Here is a 25,133-nt window from a genome sequence, read left to right as displayed (position 1 = left end):
ATTTGAGGGTGCTCCCGAATGTAGTGGTTACAACTAGCATTTCCTGTTATAAGTGAGTAAATCAGTCAAAAATTCAGAAATGTAATGTGCACTTATTGGAAAAGTCTCCATTTTAGGATTTGATGTTATTATAAAGTCTAGATTTGGACGCCAATTTCTACAGAAGCAAAGGCTGAATCCAGTGTACACACTGCGGACCCCAATGATGCACCTAATTTATTCTGAATATTTACTATATATTTAAGGAAGATCAGATGTTATTCTATCTCTTCTAGGGGGAGAATTGGAGCAATTACAGTCTTCATAGATAGTCATGGCCATGATCAAGTTTAGGGAGTGCCACAGCCAATCGGACATGTCAACGCACTTGATAATTTCAATCTCAAGGACATAGTTACCGATAGCGGCTTTGCCCCAGATCTGAATTCGCAGTTCTGTTGGCTCGTTTCTGGCCACTAGATTTTTCAGTCTTTCAGTGTCTTGTTCATATTTCTTCTGCAGAGCCTGCTGCTCGTTATTTTCATCCTCCTTCCAGGGGTTCCAGTCTTCCTTCCCCAGTGTGGATGGTTCTGCGTAAGCAATAGAGACAAGGTCCATGTAAACAAACTATAAGGACTGGTAAGAAAACCATTTTACACAGGCCAAGTCAGAAGCAATTGTTAGCAATGTCTTGCAATCACAGCACATTACAAATTGAAAGCCACAGATATTTAACTATTTTGACATATACTTCATTATAATGCAATTTAAAAGCGTGATATTCTGTGATCAAATCCATCACCTTTAGATGCTCATCATTAGACCTTCGACAATAAACAGACAAAAGGAAAGTGCTAAAGTGATTAAGTGACAATTGTGTTTATTTTTGTTGGTTTTTTTAGTTTTTTTTTTTATAGAAAGTGATTCAACAAAAAAATGTCACCCCACAATTGCTAGAGAATGTTTGTTTTGTCTGCCATTAAAGTAAATGCTGATTTTGAAAGGGTGCCTCTGCAACAACTAATGGAAATGTTTGCAACAATAAAAACACAGCCAATCGTTTGGCTTCTCTACAAGGAATAGGTGCGCACAAGCAATGAAGCAAACAAAACAAGCATCTGCAATGCAATGGGTCTCGCGTTTGCTTGAGCTCGAGCAATTAGCATTGTAAACTCCTAACTGGACTTTTCTTGCCACGTAAATTGAAAATGAAAATAAAACAGTTTCACATAACTAACTGGACTTTTCTTGCCACATAAACTGAAAAGTAAAAAAGTTTCACATAAGCGAGCTGATGGCCACCGTCAGTGCAAAGCAGACACACAACGGGCAATAAAAGTTTACTCGTAGGGAAACCCATCGGCAAAAGTGCAATTATCCATGTAACCGTCAAAAGTGCAATTATCTACGTAACCGGCAGAAGTGCAATTAACTATGTAACAGGATCGATGTCATGCAAAGCGCTCAACTTCTGCCAAGCGAGATCGTGCTGCGAAAAAAGAGAAAATGTAGTCCAGAAACTGGACGGAAAACGTGGAGCCTCGTATGTTTTCAGTACTTGGTCACTGCGCTCGAGGTGGGCTAAGCACCAGAAGAGGCATGACGTATACCTCCCCGCCAGGGTACGCACTGGCAGCATCACAGCTAAGTTTCCTTACACAGACAGAGCAGTCACAGGCATAAAAACAGAAGTAAAAGAGTACCTTGTACTCGAGCACTGAAAGGATCTGAAATCAAGTTACCTTAGAACGAGTAGTCAATATGAGAACACAGGGTGGAGAGAGACTGTGAGGTGACCAGAGTAAGAAAGCCGGCAGGAAAAGGAGCTGGTAAGTGTGCCCAGGTCTAGTGCTCTCATCTGGAATTTAGTGTCCCTTCCTGGCGGCATCATCTGAAAAAACTGCATTCTGACCTGTAAACCACTTCTGGCACCTTGTGTCCAATTCTGCTGTCAACTTATGGACCACTGAATCCGGTTCTTGAGGCCATCACTGGTTTAATACCTCAACTTACTGAGGCTATCTTTTGCTTGACTGTGTTCATTTCTGAAGGTCACAGTTCAAGTGTTCTGGTAAAGTGCTTGCTTGTTTATTGGTGGTGAGTTTGTGTGTGCATGTACTTCTGAGATGGGTAAGAAGATAAGTGATTGGATGAGAGAATGAATGCATCAGTGAGTGGCAGGATGAAGAGTGAGGAGGAGAGGTGGGCAACTTAATAGGTGGCTGATCCTCATCCCCTCTAGCTTCAGCAGCTACGGACTCCTACCAACGCAGAGATCACTGCATCGGACTTTACTTTGTTTTTTCGAAAGCCTACTACAGAGGCTGTAGGGGATTAGTATTTCATAACGAAAAATCGGACTCTTGTTCTCTACAATTAGTGTGTAAATTAAAATCTATTCTTTATGTAGTAGAGTTGTTTACACAATGTCCTTCTATTGAGAAGGTGGAGCGCTGTTGTAACACATCAACTCATTACATTTTTTGTGATTGTCTACACAGTTAAGCGGGATAGGTTTTTGTCTGCCTTTGTAATGAACATTCAAGGAAAGCCTAATCATCCTGAATATTTGCTGTAAAGACACCCAAACGTATTTGTCCTGTGATGCATTATGGATGAAGGTGCATGGCTTAGATGTGTGGTACTTGTTTATCAACGTAATTATCATTTATCATTGTACATCTGAATATATCAGGATTGCCAACCAGTCAAAATGTCAAACATAAAGGTACATATAGCATTCCATGTACACTTTTGTGCCTCTACCTAAAATACATCTATTAAACCACATATGCATATATGCGCACACACACACAATATCCTTTGATATCTTTATCAAAACATGAAAACATGTAGGTATTCATGTAATCCTTTAGTTCATAAACCACCAGAAGGTAGTCAAAGGTGCAGTGAGTCAGACGAAGAACCTTCTGCCTTACTTGCTACTTGCAATCTAAACGAATTAGAAAAGTCGATTCCTCCCAGAAGATTCCTCCAATTACAAAGATCGATGCATTTCGGCCAAATAGTGGCCTCCTCAGAACCAAAGAAAGACAATGTCACTATTCCTGCATATGGTGTCTGATGTCTAGAAAATCAAGGTCGTGAGGGTCGAATAAAGAATGTAAACTTATTGCAGTACTTCAACGGTTGGTTGGTGGCTATAACTCACTGAAAGTCAGGAGCTTTTGGGCTGCCTACAGAATCTGTCCACGACTCTCATACAGGGAAGTAATCACACTTCCAAGACCTGGGCTCTGACCAGCTATAGCGCCTGTTCTCCATGGACGTGGGGCAGAACCGCAGCGGGTGTACACTCTCATCAGTCCAGGAGGTCTTGATCAAGGGATTAATAATATCCACAATCACAAAACTGATTGGCTGGTATTATTTACACTGCCCCATGAGATTTCCTAGCCCAAAGGCAGGCATGCAACACCCATTGGACTAACGGGGCGTCAGCTCCCACCTAGCCCCCTCCGTTCTGTTGCACGTATCAGCATGGGCTCCTGCTGCTTTCAGGACACACACTTCCTTAGCTGATGTGTGCGGGGCTGGGATGGGGCTTCAGTGCCAGCTGCTTTTAACGTTTTTTTCATTTCATCCAGAGGTTGTAGTGTATACAAAATGTTTTGAAGCTGATCCTGAGTGGGTCAGAAAATTTGGAGGGGTCAGAGAAGTAGCTAAAAAGACCAAACCTTCTGCAATTATATAGCTAGCCTTTCACATTCTGGTAAATATATATATAACGCACACATTGAATGAAAAATAAGTGCAAGCTAAAGTACTCAGTGGTAAATTCATTCTTTTATGTTATGAAAGCAGCTGCTTGATGTGATCACAGTAGATGCCTTTGTAACCAGTCACAAAAATAAATCCTGGTAGGTGCCTGTGAAATGGCAACTGTATATTTGTAGTGCTGCAAAGTTCCAACTTACAACTGAAAGCACTGTGAATATGCAAAAATTATTTCAAAATTGACTCACACACAGTACAAGATAGGCTGCCAAAAAGTGTAGAGAGATTTAGTGTATGCTTTCAAATTATATATTTTTAGAAATACGCAATCTGACTGAACCTAGTACAAATCTTAAAAAAAAAAAAAAACTATCTGTTAGAAGGGCACACTCCAGAATTCAGCTGGGAACACCCTTACATTACCTCTCAAAAAAATAAGAATGTGTTCTCCATGAAGCATAAAATGACTCCGTCGATTAAAAAAGCCACATACTGGTCCCCAAGCAGCCTTTAGATTTACCAATACCATATATATTAACATTTCTTTCAGGTAGCAGGCATCCTGGTGATAAGGCTTGTTTTTGCTTTCACTGTCTGTCTGTACCTTGGCTTCACTGACAAAGTACAGGTGAGTGGGCCAAGAACTTTAACAGGGAGACTCAAGTCAAGGGTCAGGCATGGCTCTAGGAGCCCATGCATGAGCTGAGCCTTGAAAATATTTGACATGCATTGCAAACGATAGACATCATGTAAAAATCAAAAATGAAATGTCTAATGTGCAGAAGCGTTTCACCTTAGAACACCAGATTTTATCACAACATTGAAAAACATTTATTAAGAATGATAGTTTTATGCATTTATGCCTCAACACATCTGCCATTATGACAATGGCACTAGTAAACTAAGAGGTGCATCAATTATGTGTACCCTGTACTTGGCCTAAATTCCTTATATGCGTGGAGCAATAATCCAGGTGATTAAATCAAACACAAGAGGTTCTGGTTCAGCACACGTCCTGAACTCACATATTTGAATGTGCTCTCATATGTAATAATGAAAAAAATAAGGCTCAGTAAAATAAAGTATTTGCTTAGTATCACTGTTTGGTCAAGTAGGAAAGCTAGGATTCATCTCAGGTTTTATGGTTTCACATTGTGCAGTTCGGCCACTAGATCAGTATCTCTTTCTCTCTCTTTTTTACTTCAAATGTTACTGTTTGTTTTTTTGTGAATTTTTTGTGCATGAGGTTAGCACGTGGGTGGCAGTTATCAGCTTGCTATGGGCGCCATAATCCAAGAGGACCTCTAACTGTGCCAGAGTAAGATATCAGGCTTGAACCTAGCTTCATGTTTTATTGGCTCACCCACCTTTAAGTATCAAAGAAGTCCGCCCTTTCCATTTCACCCATCCCATTTCAGCCAGAGGCACATAAAAGTAAAAGCATCATCGGTTCTGGAAAGGTTTTTTCCCCCAAAAGAAATATATGTGAACTGTAACTGTGAAATTGAAAAAGATTGGGAACGTCTTTCTCATTAGATGTCAACCACTTAAACCATTGAGGTAATCCTAAATCCACTTCTAGGTAGAGAAGGCTTTGTTTTTTCATTGCTGCTTGTTTCTGATGGTGCCATGTCCCTCTGCCTATCAACCCATTTTGAAATGTGCCCATTTAAGACCTAGATCCCATTGGGAACCATGCTGAATTCCTGAGTGGAATTCTGTTCTGCAGAACTATAAGAGGTCAGGTCTTCCTGCACCGAGATTAAATGGGTGAAGGACCAACAAAGTTGATTTTACCAGCCAGAAAGTCCAACAGGTAAAATCACTGTGGGAAATGCTGCATTATGGCCCCGACCGTGTACATAACCCCTGTGCGACCCTCAGAAAACCCTGCGAGTTAACAGTCCTCATGCTACCCCTCAACCTCCTCACCCTCTCTCCCCATCCATGTTCATATTAGGACATTTCTGTTTTGAGAAAATAAAACTCTCAATGCAGGAGTCTGTTGTATTAAAACAAAATACGGTTGTCCTGATGCACAGGGAGCTTTCCCCTTGTGTATGGGTAATTCGACGTTTTCCCTGCTTGAATCCTCCAAGCCCTGGCTTTCATGTTCCTTCTCTTTTGTTGCTTCATCTATTTGGAATCCACACTGCCTGGCCTGCGCACAATAGAGGGCCATTCTATGTGTAGAAAGGCTCTAAAAATGTGTCTGTTTTATAGATTATCTCTTCATATCTTCTCTGATGCTGTAGGTTAGATCTGTGCTAACGTGTCTAAGGTTGTTAGTTGCGTTTTATAAGTAACAAATCAACTCATTTCTTGCATGTACATGTTTTCAATACTTTTAGTAGGTGTACTCAGCCACTAAAGCCAGGGTTGGTGGCAATTTTAGAAGAAACCGTGCAGAAATGGTGGGCTGTGGCTATTGCTCTTTTTCCTGATGGAGATTTGCCACCTGAGAGATAGCTCATGTGTCTGGAATCTGAACCGATGGGTAGAATATGAGAGATAGCTCAGCGGTGTAAAGCCTGGACAAGTAATTTATGGCTACCCACAGGCATATCTTTGCACCCTAAAGCAAATGCCTCTATGATCAGTTCCTCCAGCCACAGAGAGACAGGCAAAATGTTTCCACTGTCTGGAAAACTATACTCAATCCCATCTTGTGTCATGCGACAACCAGAGTATCTTCTTCACTTTCTTAAGCCAAACTTTAAGGGGGAACATCAGAAGACATCTGCTCTAACATTTGCAGAATCTCTTTTTCAATCTTTGCATTATTTACCACATGTACTCTCTCAAGTTACTACGACCATAAAATTACTGCCACCTTTGAGCGCAGCCAAAACCTCTAGCTATTTCCCTTTGCATGCATGCGGCTGTTACTTTATGCTACCAGCCCAGCTGGACAAAATCCCACATGCAAATAATGTTGTTTCTTTCAACATTTTTGCATCCTTGGATTATATGCAATCTGAAAAGTCCTACCCTTTATTCCCATGAAAACTGACCTTGATTTATAACTTAGAAATGTTGCCTCTCCTTTTTTCTTTCAAATGAACCTCATAATACTTTCCCTCCTCTGCATACCTAGAGACTACTGTAAATCACTTGCATGTTCGCCTTAATCCCTACTATGGTATTTCTGCAAACTGCCCACACCTTAATTCAAAGATTACAAACTCTCCTTTAAAAGCCACAACCATTCATCCTAACAATACCTAATCAGCTGTAGCCTATCTGTTAATACCAACAACCATTTGCATGAATTCACATGCCCCCCACTGAATACCATACCTAACTTCTTAATTTAATCGACCACACGAAACTGTCAGCAGTAGTAAGTATTTAAATGCAATTACAATACCCGTCCCGCATTGCTACTAATACCATAACACTCAATGGTTGAGCAGTTGATTGTAGTCAGTGCAGACTGTAATAATTCCCATGCCCTGCTTGACACACTCATACTTGCATAAGACAAATGACCTTCAGGTCATGTCCTTCACCCAGGAAGATGGCAGTCCACAGCAATAAACCACCCATTAACAACTGAACAGGCTTGGAATAACTGACGAAATCAGACACATACTGCTGGCCAATGGAAAACGTTATCTCTGTCCACCACTGCGGGTCTCAACAAGCTACATACAATGACCGCTTCTCCACATCTCAGAATAGCAATCAGCCAGATCTCTCTCCACCACGTCCACCTCTGACCTCAACCATAAAATGTAAACAAAATATCTCAGAATAGAGATCCAAGCAGCGTAACCAGCCAAATGGACTATACAGTGCTTAATTTGTGCTCATTGTTTCCGGTGCTGAGCACCGGTACTTATTTTTCTGCCTCAAGCATTTATTGCGAGCAAAAGACACATATGAGAAAGACGGAGGAAGAGAAAAACGAAAAAGCGTCACCATGGGAGAAAGCTGCAATAGCAAGCTGAAGGGGCAAGGAGTGGCTTTAAAATGATTGAAGAGGCCTGAGATGGCTTCAGGACTACGCTGCCTCAGTATTCCGTGTTCTCACATTTAACTGCAGCAGCCGCGTGTTTAAGTGGAGGGCTTTGGGCACTGGCACATTTTTATTTACAAATCAAGCTGTGGGACTATGATCATAAAAAATACCTAAAAGGAACATCCAGAGCTGTTCAATGCTGCCAGCTCAAATGAATACCATAACCTGCACACCACATTTTCACACTTCTTCACCCATCATGCAGCTAAGTCCTACATCCCATAACACAACAACTGCATCTCGGTGGTCATCACACACAACTTGGAAACACTTCCAACATAGGTCAACATAAAGACAAAATACTTCGAACCACACACCCTACGTAGTGTACCATGATACCCATCTATGTGAGCTTTTCAGAGACCCACGTACTACAGGATATAGAAATCCTGCAATGCAATACCCACTCAAACCGCCCACCAACACACTCGCTTTCGCTCCGAGCTCGCAAATTTCATACAAAAATGTAAATAGCTAGAATGACACTCCAAGCAATAGCAAACCTCCCCCAGAAACCCTCAAAAATGCTCTTTGGCTCTGATCCAACACGGGTTCCGAACTCTTAGCAGACGGTGCTTAACTTCTTACACTTGGAGCCCTACTCCAACACACATAAATTCCCTTAAGCCATACTCAAGACTTTTTGATGTATTCCCATATATCTTCCGAATGAACAAAAAGAGTTGGATATTTGTGTTGCTTGTTACTGTGAGTACTTAAAAAGCTTGGGGTTAAAAGCTGTTTCGGGACACTAGGAGGCAAAAAAACACACATGCAAAGGAGAGAGGAAGCCCAGGTGTTGTTATATTTGGCTTCCCACAAGGCGCCAGCAGCGTATTTCTTTCACGTCACCTGGAGAGACACCACACATTATAGGTAAACCGTCAGAGCCAGGATTGGCAATTCACAAAGCCATCATTTGTGTAACAACACGAGACCATGCACTTGGCAAAAGTACAAGCGCCGACGACATAATAGAAGCACAGGGTACGAAACATTGCATAAAAGGTATATTGTGTTAAACCTCATTCTTTACGGGGTAAATTCACCGTTCCAGACTAAGATAGGCTGGCATTTTATAAATATTTGTTTTGGTGTTATTTGGGTTTTGCAGCACTAGACTCACCTTTGCTCTTCCTTTCCTTCTTGTTTGCCACCATGTGGACCCGAGTCGCCTGCTGGGGCTTGAAGAAGACGCTGTACGCCGCATACAGGGAGAAGAGGCAGTACAGGAGGACCAGGAAGGAGCAGAGGCGTTTGCGGGTCAGTCTCATCATTTAATCGGCCCATGTGGCTGGGCTCGAGGGGCAGCCAGAGCGCGAGGGGTGCCTGGGGTAGGAAGCGGCAGGAGAGCAGGGAGCAGCGGCGGACCGGTGCAGCAACCGCATCGGCATTTACTCTGCAGCAGAGTCAAAATCACATTCGCTAAAAACATAAGTGTAAGCCTTCATATTTCTGGCAGGTGACGAGCAAATCAAAGCTGCTGTCACCACCGTCCCTGGGGTAACACAGGAAGCCGCCCTCACGGTAAAAGCTTTACAACACCGTTCCAGATTGGAAGAGCCACAAAATCTGACAGCGGTCTGACTGCCCAGGTTTGGTACAGGCAGCAGAGGGCTCTGATTGGCCACGATCTCGATGTACTTCCGGTGTTAGTAGCTGCAATTGGTCGGCTAAATGTCTAATGTGAAGAGCCGCAGTAGTGATGCAGGTTTTTGAACAAAAGTAGACGAACTGCTGGGAAGGGATGGTCTGAAAACAGTGAACACGAAATCAGAACTATTGATGTGTAAATGTTAATCGGGAAGAGCTGCAAAATCTTACAACAATGCCCTTCTAAATTACGACGATTGTACAAAAGTTTGCTGTTTTTATGAGTTTAATTCCACTGCTTTTATTAATTCGGTTAAATTAATCTTTGCGATACAGGCTGAGGCGTGAGCACCTGCTACAGCAATCTTTGTGTAATGGACTAAATAAAGGTCTCAAGTTCGATGGCTGATACGGCGCATTTATGTTTCCATCCTTCCAATGTCGGCAAAAGGGGATAATAATTTGAATAATATATACACGCGATATTAAGCGCCAAGCGTTAGCTCCATATTTTGTGTTCATTATATAAGTGGTATCATGTACGGTTATTCACACACAGTCAGTTCACCATGCAGTACAGAGGTTTACATAGTAGACAATTAAATTCTTATAGATCCATGTTTTTGATGGCAATTGCCCAGCATTTTGTTTTAATAGGACCCACTTTACAACTGATTGAGATCTATGCCTCATTTGATCGACTGCGAGCTGTATTTAAGGGCCGTACCTGGAGGGCAATGAGCTTGGAAAAGGTGCGAGTAACTAACGTAGTTGGGCCAGAGAGTGGTGACAAACAGAACACACGACACGCTGTAGATGCTGCCGAGTCAGGGTAAAGTACTGGCTCGTAATTATACTTCGTGTTATTGACAAAGTAAATTTCCTATTTACGATGCATCTCGATGACGGGATGGTTGTCGCAAATGACTATTATTTCCTAAAAACGCACCAAAATATTAAAAGGTAATGTACATCCGGTGCTGATCAAAACCAATTACCGTTCTATATGCATTGTTGCAGTGCTAATGAGCCTACGGTTTACGTGAGCCATAGACATGTATGTCGGAAAAAGGGATCTTCATATTTGGTGACTATGAATTAAGGCATTTTCTTATATAGTGCAAAGTGCACAGAGAAGCAATTCTAAGCACTCTCTTACAGACCCCCATGGAGTTGTTGTTTCGTGAATTATTGAGTTTCATAACATTTTGTTTTTTAGTGCTTACTGTGAATTCCTTTATCACCCTGGCATTAGAGTTTCTGAATCTCTTCTGCAGAACCTAAGGGGGAACTCGAAGGATTATTTAAGTGTATCAGTACGGGCAAATACAGTTGCAACGCCAGCTCCGGTACAGAATAGTGTCAGTGTGTCTGCTGCTCCAGAGATGCAGACACAGTTGCAGCTGCCACCCGTTTAGAGGCTTTATCCTGATGTCCCAATATTGGAGACAACTACTAGTCTGATGGTGCCGTCAGATCCGGCATACACAAGACCAAACTTAGTGCAGATTGAGCGAACTCCACTTTTACTGCCTCAGGCACAGCAACAGTTGGTTCCGAATCATGCCTCAGGCACAGGACCGCAGTTAGCTACAGCACCGATAATGAATCAGAATATGGGAGCTAATGCTCCACAAGGTTTGGGAAGCAGGCAGTCGCCAGCCGCTATATTCTTACCCATTACAGTTGGTCCACCAGTACCACTGTATGCACAGGCGAGGCCTGGTGTATGCGATCAGGGAGTCGTGACCCAAGAGGAGACAAGAGGAGGGTTCACAGGAAGCCCTCAAGGAATAACTCCAGCGGAACAGACAATATACAGATCTAGATCCCTGTTAGACTCCAGTCCGATAGGGGTTCCTCCAGATACCATGAGACAATCAGGTTTGGGACTGCTGGCTCCGCAGATCTCAAGCGAAAATGTACCACAGACACCGATGATGCAGGCTGGTAATATCTTTTTGCAAGGGTTAACAGCACAACAACTGAATGAATGGTTGGATAAGTTAAATTCACCACAGACTTCTCCTGCAACAGCAGAGCGGTCAGAAAGAGAGGAGTACCTGAATTTTGTGAGGTTGGGCATGGAAGCAGTTGAGCTAGTAGAAGGGAGCATGGGAGTGAGCAGGCTAGAGTCGTACACTGAAGCAGAGTTGAGGTATCTGTGCCCAAAGATAACTAAAGAAGTGAGCAAAGTACACCAGAGACTGGCAAACCTAGCAGATAAATACGACATGGACCTAAACAATACTAAACATTGAAGAGGAATTACAGGTTAGACTTCAAGCCTAAAGATTTTGATCACATGAGGTCTACTGGAATGAAGGTGCACCTTAAAGAAATATTGCAGAGCGCACAGGTCTGGGGAGCCTTAGAGAAGTAGGAAGGCAGATGGGCAAAGAAAAGAGGTAAAAGGAAAAGTGACTGCTCAGAACAGCAGCAGGCGAAATCAGTGCCAGACACTGGTACAATAAAAGCGTACCCCATGAGAGAGACAGCTGGAGGGGTTCTTGTCCATGTACCATGGTCCAGAGGTGACATTTTGTCCTTTAGAAATTACTTCCCCAGGCTGAGGGAGAAGCCGATAGAGTGGTATCAGCAGACAGACCGTTTTTTGAAGCTTGCCAAGTGTCTTTGGGAAGACTTGAACACGCTGTTTGAGATTATAGTTTCAGCTGATTTGTCGCTTGAGTGCAAGAGGAGTGTTGACTGGCCGACAGCGGAACCGGTGATGAAGCAGAAATTGAAGGTTTTGATTTATTAACGCTTAAACGTAGTGCTGAAATAATCATGTGTGACATTAACCGAACTAATAAAGATTGTACGGGGACAAAATGTGCCCTCAGAGTAGTTTGCCATCATTTATACGCGTGCTTTATATAACGTGGTGAATTAGAATTGCACTAATCCGACATAATCATAAACGTGTGCTACGATTTGCCTATTCGAAATGTTTTAGCTTAGCCTGACTTTAGCGGAGGCTTTGGCCTAGTTGCCTGGTCTCACAGTTTAGATGCTCGTATTTTTCCACTGTGCTATTAAACGTGTATTTTTGCTTGAAGCTGTACTTTTCCACAGAAGCTGTTCACATGCTTATCTTAAAGTTAGTGCCAGCCTGGCATACTTTCTCTTTAATTCAAGGTCGACTTGCAGGTGCGGACAATGGAGGCTCTGAGAGTAAGCTAATTGGGAGACAATGTTGCGATTTGCGTACCCATCTCCAAGGATAATGTATGCTTAAGTAAAAGCTTGAGAACTGTCGTTTTTGATTGGTCAATTTGAAGCTAACCTATGAACCCTCCAATGGAGACCCTACAGGATTTGGACTATTGTCTATAAAAATCAGGTGCACAAGAAGAAGGGAGCCATTTGCCCGCGATTACGAACATTCGGACATCGTAGCTATTATGGCCCACTTTGCTGCGACGCCATTTTGAAAGAGACTTTGATGCTTTCTCTTATCGAGAGAAAGAGACTTTAAATGATTCTTGCCCTAGAGACTAACTTTGATTTGATCCCTTTGCATGAAGTAATAGTTTTACCTTGCCGCCGTGAGGCAATTGCCCCGTTCACCCCTGCCCCTTTGTCCCGTCCCATGCCGATCGAGAAACGGTACCCATGATGACCGAAGAACGGTACCTGTGAGACGAAGACTTCCTTGTATGCTGATCGTAATTGGTAAATATGAAAGGAAATTGTACAATTGCATTGTGTTTCTTTTAGGTAACCAACTGCTGATTTTGGTAAGAGCCCTAGTTAGGAGTTTTTCTAAATTAATGTTACTAAATTGTTTTTGCATGAAGTCCCACATGCCGATGCTAATTTGAGGTTAGACGAGGATTCCATATGTCGCACGATGCAATTTGAGATCTTGTTATGCTGACTAAATGTATGCTATTAGTTCATTACAGATTATCGTATTAGTGATTTGCATTGCTATTATCGAATGCCTTGTGATTCAAATGCTTCATAGATTGCACTTGTTTCGACGTTATGGACAGCTATTAATGTTCATATATGTTTATCATTTGGTGTTGAGACACATCTATATTGTGCTAGCTTTGTTAATATAGGGAAATAAAATTCACTAACTTTGAATAAATTGGTGTGGTTATTCCTGACTGAAAGGTCAGGGTTCGCCGAAATGTATTCTGGATTAATTGTAAAGTGTTATGTTGTTCAAGGTGTTGCTTATGTTCGTTATTGATTATTGATTTTGATGAGATTGACCGGGTGAAGAGTACAGAGAGTTCCCACTAAGTCAAAAGATTCATCGACCTAAAGAGCGTCAGAGCGTCCAAACGTAGGTAAATTATTACTACGGACCGCTCTATCAGTAGATGGTAGCAGAGGACGGTTTCGTCTTTTGGGACCCTGTACTATTAGAGTACATGGTGTTGAATTAACGGTTACGCATTTTGAGACCCCATTCGAAAAGTTGAATTAGATTTTCTTGGGTAGAACGGATTGACAAAATGATGATGGGCTAGGTCCACCGCGACTTTCCCGGGATCTCGGAGCTTGCGGATGGAGAGAACGGAGGTGTGGAATCAGCGCTGGCGGTACTAGTGATGGTATGAGTGAAGTTAGGGTTTTGCGCTTGCACAGCTTATTGCCGCAGGGTGTGTGAAAAGGTTGCGAGGATTTACTTTTTAAGGATAGCGGAGGTGCGACTCCGAGTGTAGAAGTAGAGAAGTCGTCGAACTTCATAGAGATAGCGGAGGTGCGGCTCCGAGTGTGAGAGTAGGGAAGTCGTCGAACTTCATGTGCGTCTGGCGCTTTGTGCATAAAAAGGTCCACGTGGTTGTTGTTGTTGAGACGGGCCCTGCGAGGTCAAGAGACTCCGGAGTATGTTGATCCATGTTGTGGTCTGGGCGGTTTAGTAGGTTGATCGGGCGTGGTCAACGAGTCGGTACGTGTGTTAGGGAGTGAAAGAAACTTCGACTTCGGGCTTTGACAAAGATTCTAAAGTGCACTAGAACAGATCATTGACAAGTTGAGAGTAGGTCTGCGGGTCAGATTTGCTTGCGAATGTGGGGACTGAGAAAGACGGAATAGCGGCCAGAGGCTAGTGAAAAGTCCCGAGGCTAGTGAAAGGTCCCTAAGGTCCTGAAGCGATTGTGTTACCCTTCCTGTAGTAAACCGACAGATCTGTTTTATTTTTTGGTAGCTCGCAATACATGCAAGAAGTTGTTACGAAAAGAGGTGAGTGAAGGAGGACTAGCCGCGAGGCTTTGTCAGCCGCAGTGTGTATGAGTGTGACATCACTAAGAGCTGCGCTGGGATAGGTTGGTTGAAGAGAAGGGTCGCGCACGGATTGGACGCAGTCCGTGGGACTCGATTGGAAGGGGAAAGGCAGGTGAAGAGTATTCCGGGAATTAAAGTCACCCATTGATTACAAACTTTGTGAAATAAAAGCGACCTATTGATTACAAACTTTGTGAAATAAAAGCGACCTATTGATTATAAACTTTGTGAAATAAAAGACGAGAAAATGAAATTCTTTAAAGCATTCAGGAGCGCGATGAAGGGGGAGTCTTACATTAAAGCGAGCGTAGGAGAAGAGACGCCGCCCGAGGGTACACCAGCTTACATTGTAATGGAAGAAAAGGGGGTAGCTCCGTGCCTTTGGCTAAAGCAATGGCACAAGTTGACAGAGAAACATGGGAGCGTAGCATTCCCGATATATGGGACATTCAATATAAAGATTTTAGAGAATTTGAGATTCACGATGTATGACATGAAGGTGCCTCCAAGGCCAGCACAGTTTGAGGCTCTAGCAATTTGGGAACTAATGGCCAGACAGCAACAGCAAAAGAAGTTCGAGACCAGAATGAGGAAGGTAGAAAAGACACTAGCGGATGCTAGGTGGGATAATGCACAGAAGGTGTGGAGGTCAGATGTATTGCAGGGGATAAAATTGTTCCCCGCAATTACTAAGGAAGGAGAAGAGACAGGTAAGAAGGCCACCTGTAAGACAGACAGAAAGTGTTCCAAGGATAGAGAGGACGAGGAAAAGTTGAGAAGAGAAGAGGAGTTAGAGGATGAGGAGTTGATAATGCAATTGCTGAACGACCGCCCACCGCCTTATGCGGAGAATGGACAAGGTCCAAGTACCAGTTCTGCCCCTCCGGCACCGGTACAGAACAATGAAACTCAGAGTTCGGGAGCATCATCGGGACCAAAGGACCCGAGTCTGCTGTTCACCCCGCAGATACCGCAGGTTAGGAGAATATATCCAGATGTGCCCGTGTTGAAACCAGCAGAAAATTATCAGCCACAGATGCCAGGGTACTACAGTAGTGATAACGGTGCAGGAATGATTCTAGATCCAACAGTAAGGGGAGTACAGAATGGTTACAACCAAACAATGGCACAAGCTGAATCAACTCAGTTTTTGATGCCTCAAAAGCAGATACAGGGAGGAAACACACATGCTCAAATGACGGGGAGCCAGATGGGCATGCCGACAATGATGACCCATGGTGTGGGAATGAACATGCCGCAGAACATGGGGAATGGACAGAACCCAGACGCGATATCCTTACCCATTACCGTAGGTCCAGCGGTACCTCTGTATAGTCAGCCTAATTCGGGTCTGAACAGTCAGGGATCAATGCTGCAGAATGGGACAGAAAGAAAGTGCATAGAAAACACTCCAGGGATAACTCCGATAGCGGCTCAGCCAACTGGGTCTGGGTCCTTGATGGAGTTTAGTCCCATATGTGCTCAGTCAACACTGGTGAGGTCGAGCCCCCCACTGATAATACCTCTCACATCGAACACTGAAAAGCTGCCGCAGCCATCGATGGCAGTCGATGTGAACGCTACCCTGATGGGGGTGAATGCGCAACAGCTGACACAGTGGTTCAACAGTCTGAATTCCACACAAAATTCAGCTAGTGGGAAAGGAGAAGACTATATGAATAGGGTCAGGTTGAACATGGAAGCACAAGAATTGGTGGAAGGGACTATGGGTGTGAACAGGTTAGAGTCCTACACAGAAGAAGAGCTGAGGTATCTATGTCCCAGGATTACGAAGGAAGTGAACAAGATACATAAGAGCTTGCAGGAAGCAGCTGATAGAAACGGGGTTGACATAGACAAGACGAAACACTTGAGCAGGAGCTACAGGTTAGATTTTGGGACCACAGATTTTGAACACATGAGGTCAGCAGGCATGAAGACCCACCTTAGAGAATTGCTGCAGAGTGCACAAGTGTGGAGGTGCTTAGACAAATGGGAAAGCAGGTGGGTAAAGAGGAAGGAAAAGAGGAGGGACAGTGCTACAGAACACAATGAGAAAAGACCGCAGAGTAGTGATACAGTAACAATGTTACCAATGAGGGAGACAGCAGGGGGAAAATTAGTACATGTACCATGGCACAGAAGCGACATCCAGTCCTTTACGGACGATTTTCCCAAACTAAGAGAGAAACCAATTGAATGGTACCAACAGACTGATAGGTTTGTGAAGCTTGCAAAATGTCTCTGGGAAGACCTGAACACTCTCTTTGAGATTGTGGTTCCGGCAGATTTGTGGGAGGATTGCAAAAGAGCTGTAGGTTGGCCGACAAGTGAACCAGAGAGGGACAGGGAGACAGGTGCACCATCACCTATGGTGATGAGCTTGTACTATAAGGTGATTGAGCATTTGAAGACTAAGGTACCCGCGAAGAACGTGGATTGGCAGAAGATTGATCGAACTGCCCAAGAGACTAAAGAGTCGATTCATAGTTACTATGAGAGGTTGTTGAAGGCGTTCAAGAATTACAGTGGCACGGAAACAATAGAGGCGAAGGACATGCTCCATTTTGTGTTCAGATTTGTGGAAGGGCTGAGACCAGAAATAAGCCAAATGATAAAGTCGCATTTGATTTGTTGGCAGTCTAAACCGATTGATGAGGTCTTGACATATGCGAAATACTGTAGCGATGAAATTGAGGTAAAACAGAAAAGGTTGAAAGAGAAGGTGATGATGATGCAGCTTAAGGCAGCTCAAACAGGTTTGCAAGGTCTGCAAGGGTTGCAAGGTTTGCAAGGGATGCTAGGGTTCCAACAGCAGGTACCACAACCACAGTTGCAGTTGCAGGGAAACATGGCGTTTCAGCCACAGGCCAGAGGCAGACGCCGAGGAGGTTTTGTGAATAATGGTCCGGATTTGAACACTGTTGTGACGGGTGTACAGGCAATGAAGAAGGTGATGCTGTGTCACGTGTGCGGAATCGTCGGTCATTGGAAACGCGAGTGCCCGATGGTGGTGCAGGAAGGTGCAGGTGTAGGTGCAGGTGTAGGTGCAGGTACAGGTGTAGGTGTGGGTCAGCAAAACAATGATGTCAATGCATTTCAGACAATGAGGGGACCGAAATTGAGAGGTCCAAGCCCAAATTTCCAGACTGTAAATCAATTGCAGGGATTACAACCTATGCAGCCGCAGCAGATGCAGATGCCTCGTATGCAGATGACGCAAATGCAGCCGATGCAACAGCAGTTACCTATGGTACCTAATCAGCAAATGCAAATACCATTGGCACCAATGAGTCAGCAGCAAGTGATGGTTCCTCCACAGGTAACGGGTCAGGTAATGAGTACAAATGGCACCGTACAACAGTTCCCATTACACAGTGAGAGTGGAATAAACAACGTATGGGAGAGTGAAAGTTCAGGAGAAGAAGGAGACTGTGTGCTTGCGGCATCCTTGGAAGTTGATCAAAGGGGTCCGTACGTAGAGGGAAGAGTAATGGGTCATCGTGTCTCGTTCTTGGTTGACACAGGAGCCACACGTTCAACTGTCAAGAGTAGTGAAGTTCCAAATTTGCCACTCTCAGGGAGGACAGTTCAAGTGGTGGGAGTAGCAAACAGACACCTGACGAACCCAATTACAGATCCGGTTCCAGTCAACATTGGTAACTATCAAGGGGTACATCAGTTTGTGGTATGTGACTCAAGCCCGATAGCACTGTTAGGAAGAGACTTATTGTGTAAATTGGGTTGTTCGATAATGTGTTCAAACGAAGGAATAACAATACAGACGAGCAGTGATGGGGAGGAAGAGGATAGTGTAGAGGGGGATGAGATGGAAACTGTCGATGAAGAGTATCCTCTGATTTGTCTTTTCCCGATGATAACTGAAGAGGACATCCCAGCTGAATTACGGGAAACAGTCGGAAAGGAAGTGTGGGACATGACAGGGAAAGAGGTGGGATTGATGAAAGGAGTGGAACCAGTGAAAGTGACTGTAAAGCCCAATGCAATATTTCCCCAGACCCCACAATACCACATGCCACAAGATACCCTCATGAAAGTTGCTCAACTTATTGACGAATTTGTAAAGCAGGGGGTACTGAAAGAAGTGTTAAGCAGTCCATGTAATTCACCAATAATGGGACTAATAAAGCCGAGTGGAAAGGTCCGACTCGTGCAGGATTTGAGGAAAATAAATGACATCATAGTCAAGTGCTGCCCTGTCGTACTGAATCCAGCTGTGATAATGTTTCAAGTTCCTTGCGATGCTGAATGGTTCTCAGTCATCGATTTGTCACATGCATTCTTTTCTGTGCCTCTTCATGAGGACAGCCAATTCCTCTTTTATTGCAAATTCCTAGACAGAGTGTACAGTTGGTGTCGAATCCCTCAAGGGTTTTCTGAGTCACCGTCAATATTCAATCAGATCTTAAAGAAAGATTTGGAAGAATTAGAATTACCATTCGAGTCAACTCTAGTACAGTACATTGATGACTTACTGGTTGCATCAAAGACAGAAAGTGGCTGCACAGCCGATACCATTGCTCTGTTGAACCATTTGGGAAGGAATGGACATAAGGTGTCTCCTTCCAAATTACAGTTCTGTCAGAAGAAAGTGAAATACTTGGGTCACCAAATAGAGAAAGGGTCACGGAGAATAATGAAGGAAAGAATTACAAGTATACTCCAAATGAGTCCACCAAAGACAAGGAAGGAGGTGAGGAAGTTTTTGGGAATGGTGGGATATTGTCGCCAGTGGATTCCCAACTTCTCGTCCCTAGCAAAGCCCCTACTGAAATTGACCCAAAAGGATGCCTTGGATGAAATTGAGCTGAAAGGAGACGAGATGGATGCTTTTGTTGAGTTGAAAGAGTGCATGTGCAGGGCTCCAGCTTTAGGTATGCCTGATTACACGAAGCCTTTCACATTGTTTTGCCATGAACGTGATGCATGTTCTTTGTCTGTCTTGACCCAAGCCCATGGTGGCGTGAACAGACCAGTAGCGTATTTTTCAGCTACTTTGGATCCGGTTGCAGCAGCACTCCCAGGGTGTTTGCGCGCCGTAGCAGCAGTTGGTATCAGCCTCACTCAGAGTGAAGGAATAGTGATGGGACACCCAGTAACAGTCATGGTCCCTCACTCAGTTGAGATACTTTTGACCCGCTCCCGAACGCAACACATGACTGGAGCAAGACTCACAAGGTATGAAACGATAATTCTGGGCTCACCGAATGTGCAGCTGAAAAGGTGCACTACGTTGAATCCAGCAACCTTGCTTCCTGGAGAAAATGCCGAAATTGAGAACGCTGAAGACGTCGAGCATGACTGCCTTCAGGTGACTGAATTTTGCACAAAACCTCGACCGGACATCAAGGATACCAAGCTTGATGAAAATGACCAAATTCTTTTTGTTGATGGTTCATGTCTAAGAGATGGGATGGGGATTTTGAAAGCAGGATATGCTGTATGTACTGTAACAGGTGTCTTGGAAGCGGGATGGCTTCAAGGAGTCTATTCTGCACAAGTAGCAGAACTTGTAGCCCTTACCAGAGCATGTCAACTGTCTGCATTGATGAAAGTCACCATTTACACTGATAGTCAATACGGGCTTGGGATTGTGCATGACTTTGGACAACTATGGTCACAGAGAGGGTTCCTGACTTCTTCAGGATCCCCAGTGAAGAACGGGGAGAGAATAAGGGAATTGTTACACGCCATTCAAGTGCCAGCTGAAGTTGCAGTGGTAAAGTGTAGTGCTCATACGAAAGGACAGGACTATGTGTCTCTGGGAAATGCATATGCGGATCAAGTCGCAAGATTTTGTGCCTTGAACTGTATATTACTCAGAGATGAATGGAATTCAATAAGTGAACCAGAACTCGAACCAGCTGAAGCATTTGCCTTGAAGGTCGTAGATACAATAGAGGAACTAAAAGCACTACAGAATAATGTCAGGGAGGATGAAAGAGATTCCTGGATTAAATCACAATGTATAAAGAGACAAGACGAGTTATGGGTTTCACATGAGGGAAAATTTGTTTTGCCAAATAGTCTCTTATCACAGCTTGCGCGGTTCTATCATGGGCAAGCTCACCTAGGGAGAGATGCCATGATACGATTGTTCAAAACTGATTGGTTTAACCCCAGATTTCGTCAAGCTGCAGAAGCAGTTTGCCATCGATGTGTCACTTGCCAGCAGATGAACCCAGGAAAGGGAACAGTTGTGAGCGCGAGTCACATTGGTAGGGCAAGCGGACCTTTTAGTCGAATGCAGATGGACTTCATTGAGATGCCTGTGCATGGGGGTCTGAAATATGTGCTGGTGATTGTGTGCATTTTTAGTCACTGGATTGAGGCATACCCCACACGTAGAAACGACAGCCTTACAGTTGCCAAGCTATTGTTGAGGGAGTTAATACCACGTTTCGGATTCCCGATCTCTTTAGAATCAGATAGGGGAAGTCACTTCAATAACGAGGTGATAAAGTTACTTTGTGAAGTGCTGAACATTGAGCAAAAGCTGCACTGTAGCTATCGCCCTGAAGCCTCAGGACTGGTGGAGCAGATGAATGGTACGCTGAAATCGAGAATGGCAAAAATATGTGCATCGACAAATTTGAAATGGCCTGACGCATTGCCCTTAGTGCTAATGTCAATGAGAAACACTCCTGATAGAAAGACTGGATTGTCTCTGCATGAAATTCTCATGGGCAGGGCTATGAGACTTCCTGCAGTGCCCGCAAACATGCTTTTGAATATTACAGATGATATGGTGTTAGACTACTGCAAAGGACTGGCTGACGTGGTTCGCTCTTTCTCTCACCAGGTGGAAGCGACAACCTTGCCACCGATCCAAGGTCCAGGACACGCACTGAAAGCAGGTGACTGGGTCGTGGTAAAGAAGCACGCGAGAAAGTCGTGTCTGGAACCCCGTTGGAAAGGCCCTTTCCAAGTGATCCTGACGACAACTACCGCTGTGAAGTGTGCGGGGGTTCCCAACTGGATTCACGCCAGTCACACAAAGAAGGTGTTGTGTCCCACAGATGAGGAAGTTGAAGCGCTGAAACTACCAGTGCCTGATAAAGCAGTGCTGAGTGCTGAGACAGAACAAAAGCGAACTGAAAACGAACAGGCAGGAGAGAAAGAGATATTCTCCGACGACGAAGACACCAACTCACTTGGGGGAGACCAAGGAGAAAGTTCAGACAGTGACGAAGAAGCTGCAGGTGACAAAGAACCTGAAGCAGCTGAGGGTAGCAAAAAGCCTGAAGCAGCTGAAGGTGACAAGGAGCCTGAAGCAGCGGAAAGTGATAAAGAGCCTGAAGAAAGTAAAGGTGACGAAGGGCTCGAAAAAGGTGAAAAAGCAGGAGAGCCTGATCAGAGGAGGGCTCTCCCAGAAGCAGAAGATACAGAAAAAGAAAAGGAGAACGTGATTGATTCCCCGGAAGAAGGGGATAAGGCAGAACAGAACGAAAAGGTTCAAGCCTCCACAGAAAAGATCGCAGGTCCATCAAATGGACATGGTGCAAAGAGAAGACTGAGTATCTCACCAATAAAAGAAAAGGGTAAAGAAAGTTTGAACGAAGGAGGAAGGCCAAAAGTGAAAGAGAAAAGAAAGGAAGTGACTGTTGTAGAACAATCGTCAAGTGAGGAAAAAGACTTGACAAAAGAGGAAAGTACCAGCGAGGCAGAGTCGAAAAGAGAAGCAAAACTGAAAAGAAAAAGGATACCAAACAGGAGGTATTCCGGTCCTGAATGGGCATATGCAGTCAATGATGATTGGACTGACGAGTTTGTATCTCTAAGCATCGAGAACGAAGAAGAAGAAGAGATACCAATAGAAAAGAAAAGTTTCATAGACTCTGTCGATTGAAAGAGTAAATGATATTGCTTGCTACAATCTAACGTGAAAGAAACAACCAGCTGAGACATTGTTAAACTGGATGAGATATTTGCTAAACTGATAAAGACTGAGTTATTGCCGAATTGAGACAAATGCTGCTAACCGATAAGTGACTGGCCTTTTGAAGAAGACGGTGTGAACATTGCGCTTGTTCAGCTTTGTAACTGAATTGCTAAATAGTTTCATTTATAAGTGCTTCTAGCTCTCTGATTCTATACAGATCATGACTAGGTACGCTACGCAAAATAATAGAAAGAGATATTGTAAATATGTGTGTATAGGCTTGGTAATTACATGTGTAATAATAATAATGGCAATTGTGATTGGAATGCATGGAAAGGGTGAAAGTGAGAATATCGAGGCTTCTACTATTGCTCCTGTTACTGTCACTGAACTAACCCCATTGAAAAGACTAGCAATGGATGAGAGGCTCTTGCATGATAAGAAAGAGCTTTCGTATAACGTTTTCTATCGCTTACTAACAGAGTATGTTGAGACTATGGATGCGAAGGATTGTTATGTGTGTACCCAGATACCGACATCAGTCGAGGAAGGGGTAACTTATCACCACATGCCTCTTACATATGGGATTACATGTAGTATAGTAATGTCTAGGTTTTATGGTCAAACTAACATACAGTATTTTTACTCGAATTATGATGTTACCTTTGCTTATGTTCCTATAATAGCACAGCTAAGCCAGACTGCAAAAGATTGGGATTTTAAAATTATGAGGGAATTTTTCGAGCCAATGCAACCTTTTGAAACGGCTCACGCTCATAGGGAGAACCTTACTTGCTCAGTTTCTGCTGTAGAAATAAGCTTTTTAGATCGCACAGATGATAGAAGGGCACAAATGAATGCGAAATTAGAAAAGGAGCTAAGTAAGAGGACTTCGGTAGATAACTATGATTTTGCTGCTATAAAGACACAAGGGAGATTAGCTTTAGATGCTTGGCATGTAGGGAAGTTTTGTATATATCGAGGAGAATCTTATTATGACAATATTTTTGTAGGAGCGAGTGAATGCAAACATACGTTTATTTTTAAGGCCAAATGGACATTCATGATGAACGGACTTGACCCTGTCATTCCAGGTGTATATTACATTTGTGGGCATAATGCTTATTATCGTCTTCCAAAGGGATGGTGGGGGAGATGTTATTTGGGTATAGTGTTCCCGAAGGTTTATCAACTGGATGACGTATCGATGATTCAAAAGACATCTGGATCCCATCGTATCCAGAAAAGAGAGACCGCAGCTGCTGTGGTAGGTGATATATTTGGAGCCATGATTCCTTCATTGGGAGTTGTGTTGAATTCCATCAAGATACGAAAGTTGTCTACTATAGTGGATAACATGTTGACAAAGTTTCAGGTGCTATAATCCTGATAGATGCTGAACTTGCAGCGGAAAGAGCTATGACTCTTCAAAATAGGCTTGCTCTAGACATTCTTTTAGCAAAGGATGGAGGCGTTTGCAAAATGATTGGTGCACGTCACTGCTGTACCTATATACCTGATAATAGTGTGAAGATTAAAACTATGCTTGCTAATCTAACAAAAGAAAGTGCAGATTTGAAGGAATTGAAAGAACCAGGAGTGTGGGAGAAGGTTGGAAAGGGACTTGCTTCAGTGGGACATTGGATTGGGGGAATTTGGAATGGAATATTATTGAAAATAATAGAAGGAATATTAATAGTAATAATTTGTGTATTTGGAATTTGGGGAATAAAAAGGGGAATAATAATGATTATGGAAAGAATTAAAAGAAGAAAAGAAGAGAAAATTATGAAAAGAATGGCAGAAGAATACAAAGCGCAAACTAGGGGAACTAAAAGGAAAAGGGAACTGACAGAATTTTAATGGAATAAAATTTGTGGGCATGATTTGTGTGATGACTAGTAGTCATCAGAGGAGGGATTGATGAAGCAGAAATTGAAGGTTTTGATTTATTAACGCTTAAACGTAGTGCTGAAATAATCATGTGTGACATTAACCGAACTAATAAAGATTGTACGGGGACAAAATGTGCCCTCAGAGTAGTTTGCCATCATTTATACGCGTGCTTTATATAACGTGGTGAATTAGAATTGCACTAATCCGACATAATCATAAACGTGTGCTACGATTTGCCTATTCGAAATGTTTTAGCTTAGCCTGACTTTAGCAGAGGCTTTGGCCTAGTTGCCTGGTCTCACAGTTTAGATGCTCGTATTTTTCCACTGTGCTATTAAACGTGTATTTTTGCTTGAAGCTGTACTTTTCCACATAAGCTGTTCACATGCTTATCTTAAAGTTAGTGCCAGCCTGGCATACTTTCTCTTTAATTCAAGGTCGACTTGCAGGTGCGGACAATGAAGGCTCTGAGAGTAAGCTAATTGGGAGACAATGTTGCGATTTGCGTACCCATCTCCAAGGATAATGTATGCTTAAGTAAAAGCTTGAGAACTGTCGTTTTTGATTGGTCAATTTGAAGCTAACCTATGAACCCTCCAATGGAGACCCTACAGGATTTGGACTATTGTCTATAAAAATCAGGTGCACAAGAAGAAGGGAGCCATTTGCCCGCGATTACGAACATTCGGACATCGTAGCTATTATGGCCCACTTTGCTGCGACGCCATTTTGAAAGAGACTTTGATGCTTTCT

General features: G+C 43.3%; 1 protein-coding gene across 1 annotated transcript in view; it reads right to left on the bottom strand.

Annotated features, from left to right (window-relative positions):
* The window catches only part of RXYLT1 (ribitol xylosyltransferase 1), a 51,398-nt gene extending 42,083 nt beyond the window's left edge, over positions 1 to 9,315 (bottom strand). The window contains exons 1-2 of the mRNA XM_069229119.1: positions 8,868 to 9,315; positions 399 to 569 (exon numbers count right to left, since the gene is read on the bottom strand). Coding sequence (XP_069085220.1) covers positions 399 to 569; positions 8,868 to 9,018 — 322 coding nt within the window. The 5' untranslated portion in view covers positions 9,019 to 9,315. The remainder of the gene's footprint in view (positions 1 to 398; positions 570 to 8,867) is intronic.
* Positions 9,316 to 25,133: the final 15,818 nt, after the last annotated feature.

This window comes from Pleurodeles waltl, chromosome 4_1, assembly GCF_031143425.1.
Source record: "Pleurodeles waltl isolate 20211129_DDA chromosome 4_1, aPleWal1.hap1.20221129, whole genome shotgun sequence".
NCBI lineage: Eukaryota > Metazoa > Chordata > Amphibia > Caudata > Salamandridae > Pleurodeles > Pleurodeles waltl.
The sequence above is the reverse complement of the archived record's forward strand: the minus strand, read 5'-3'. Positions and strand labels throughout refer to the sequence as shown.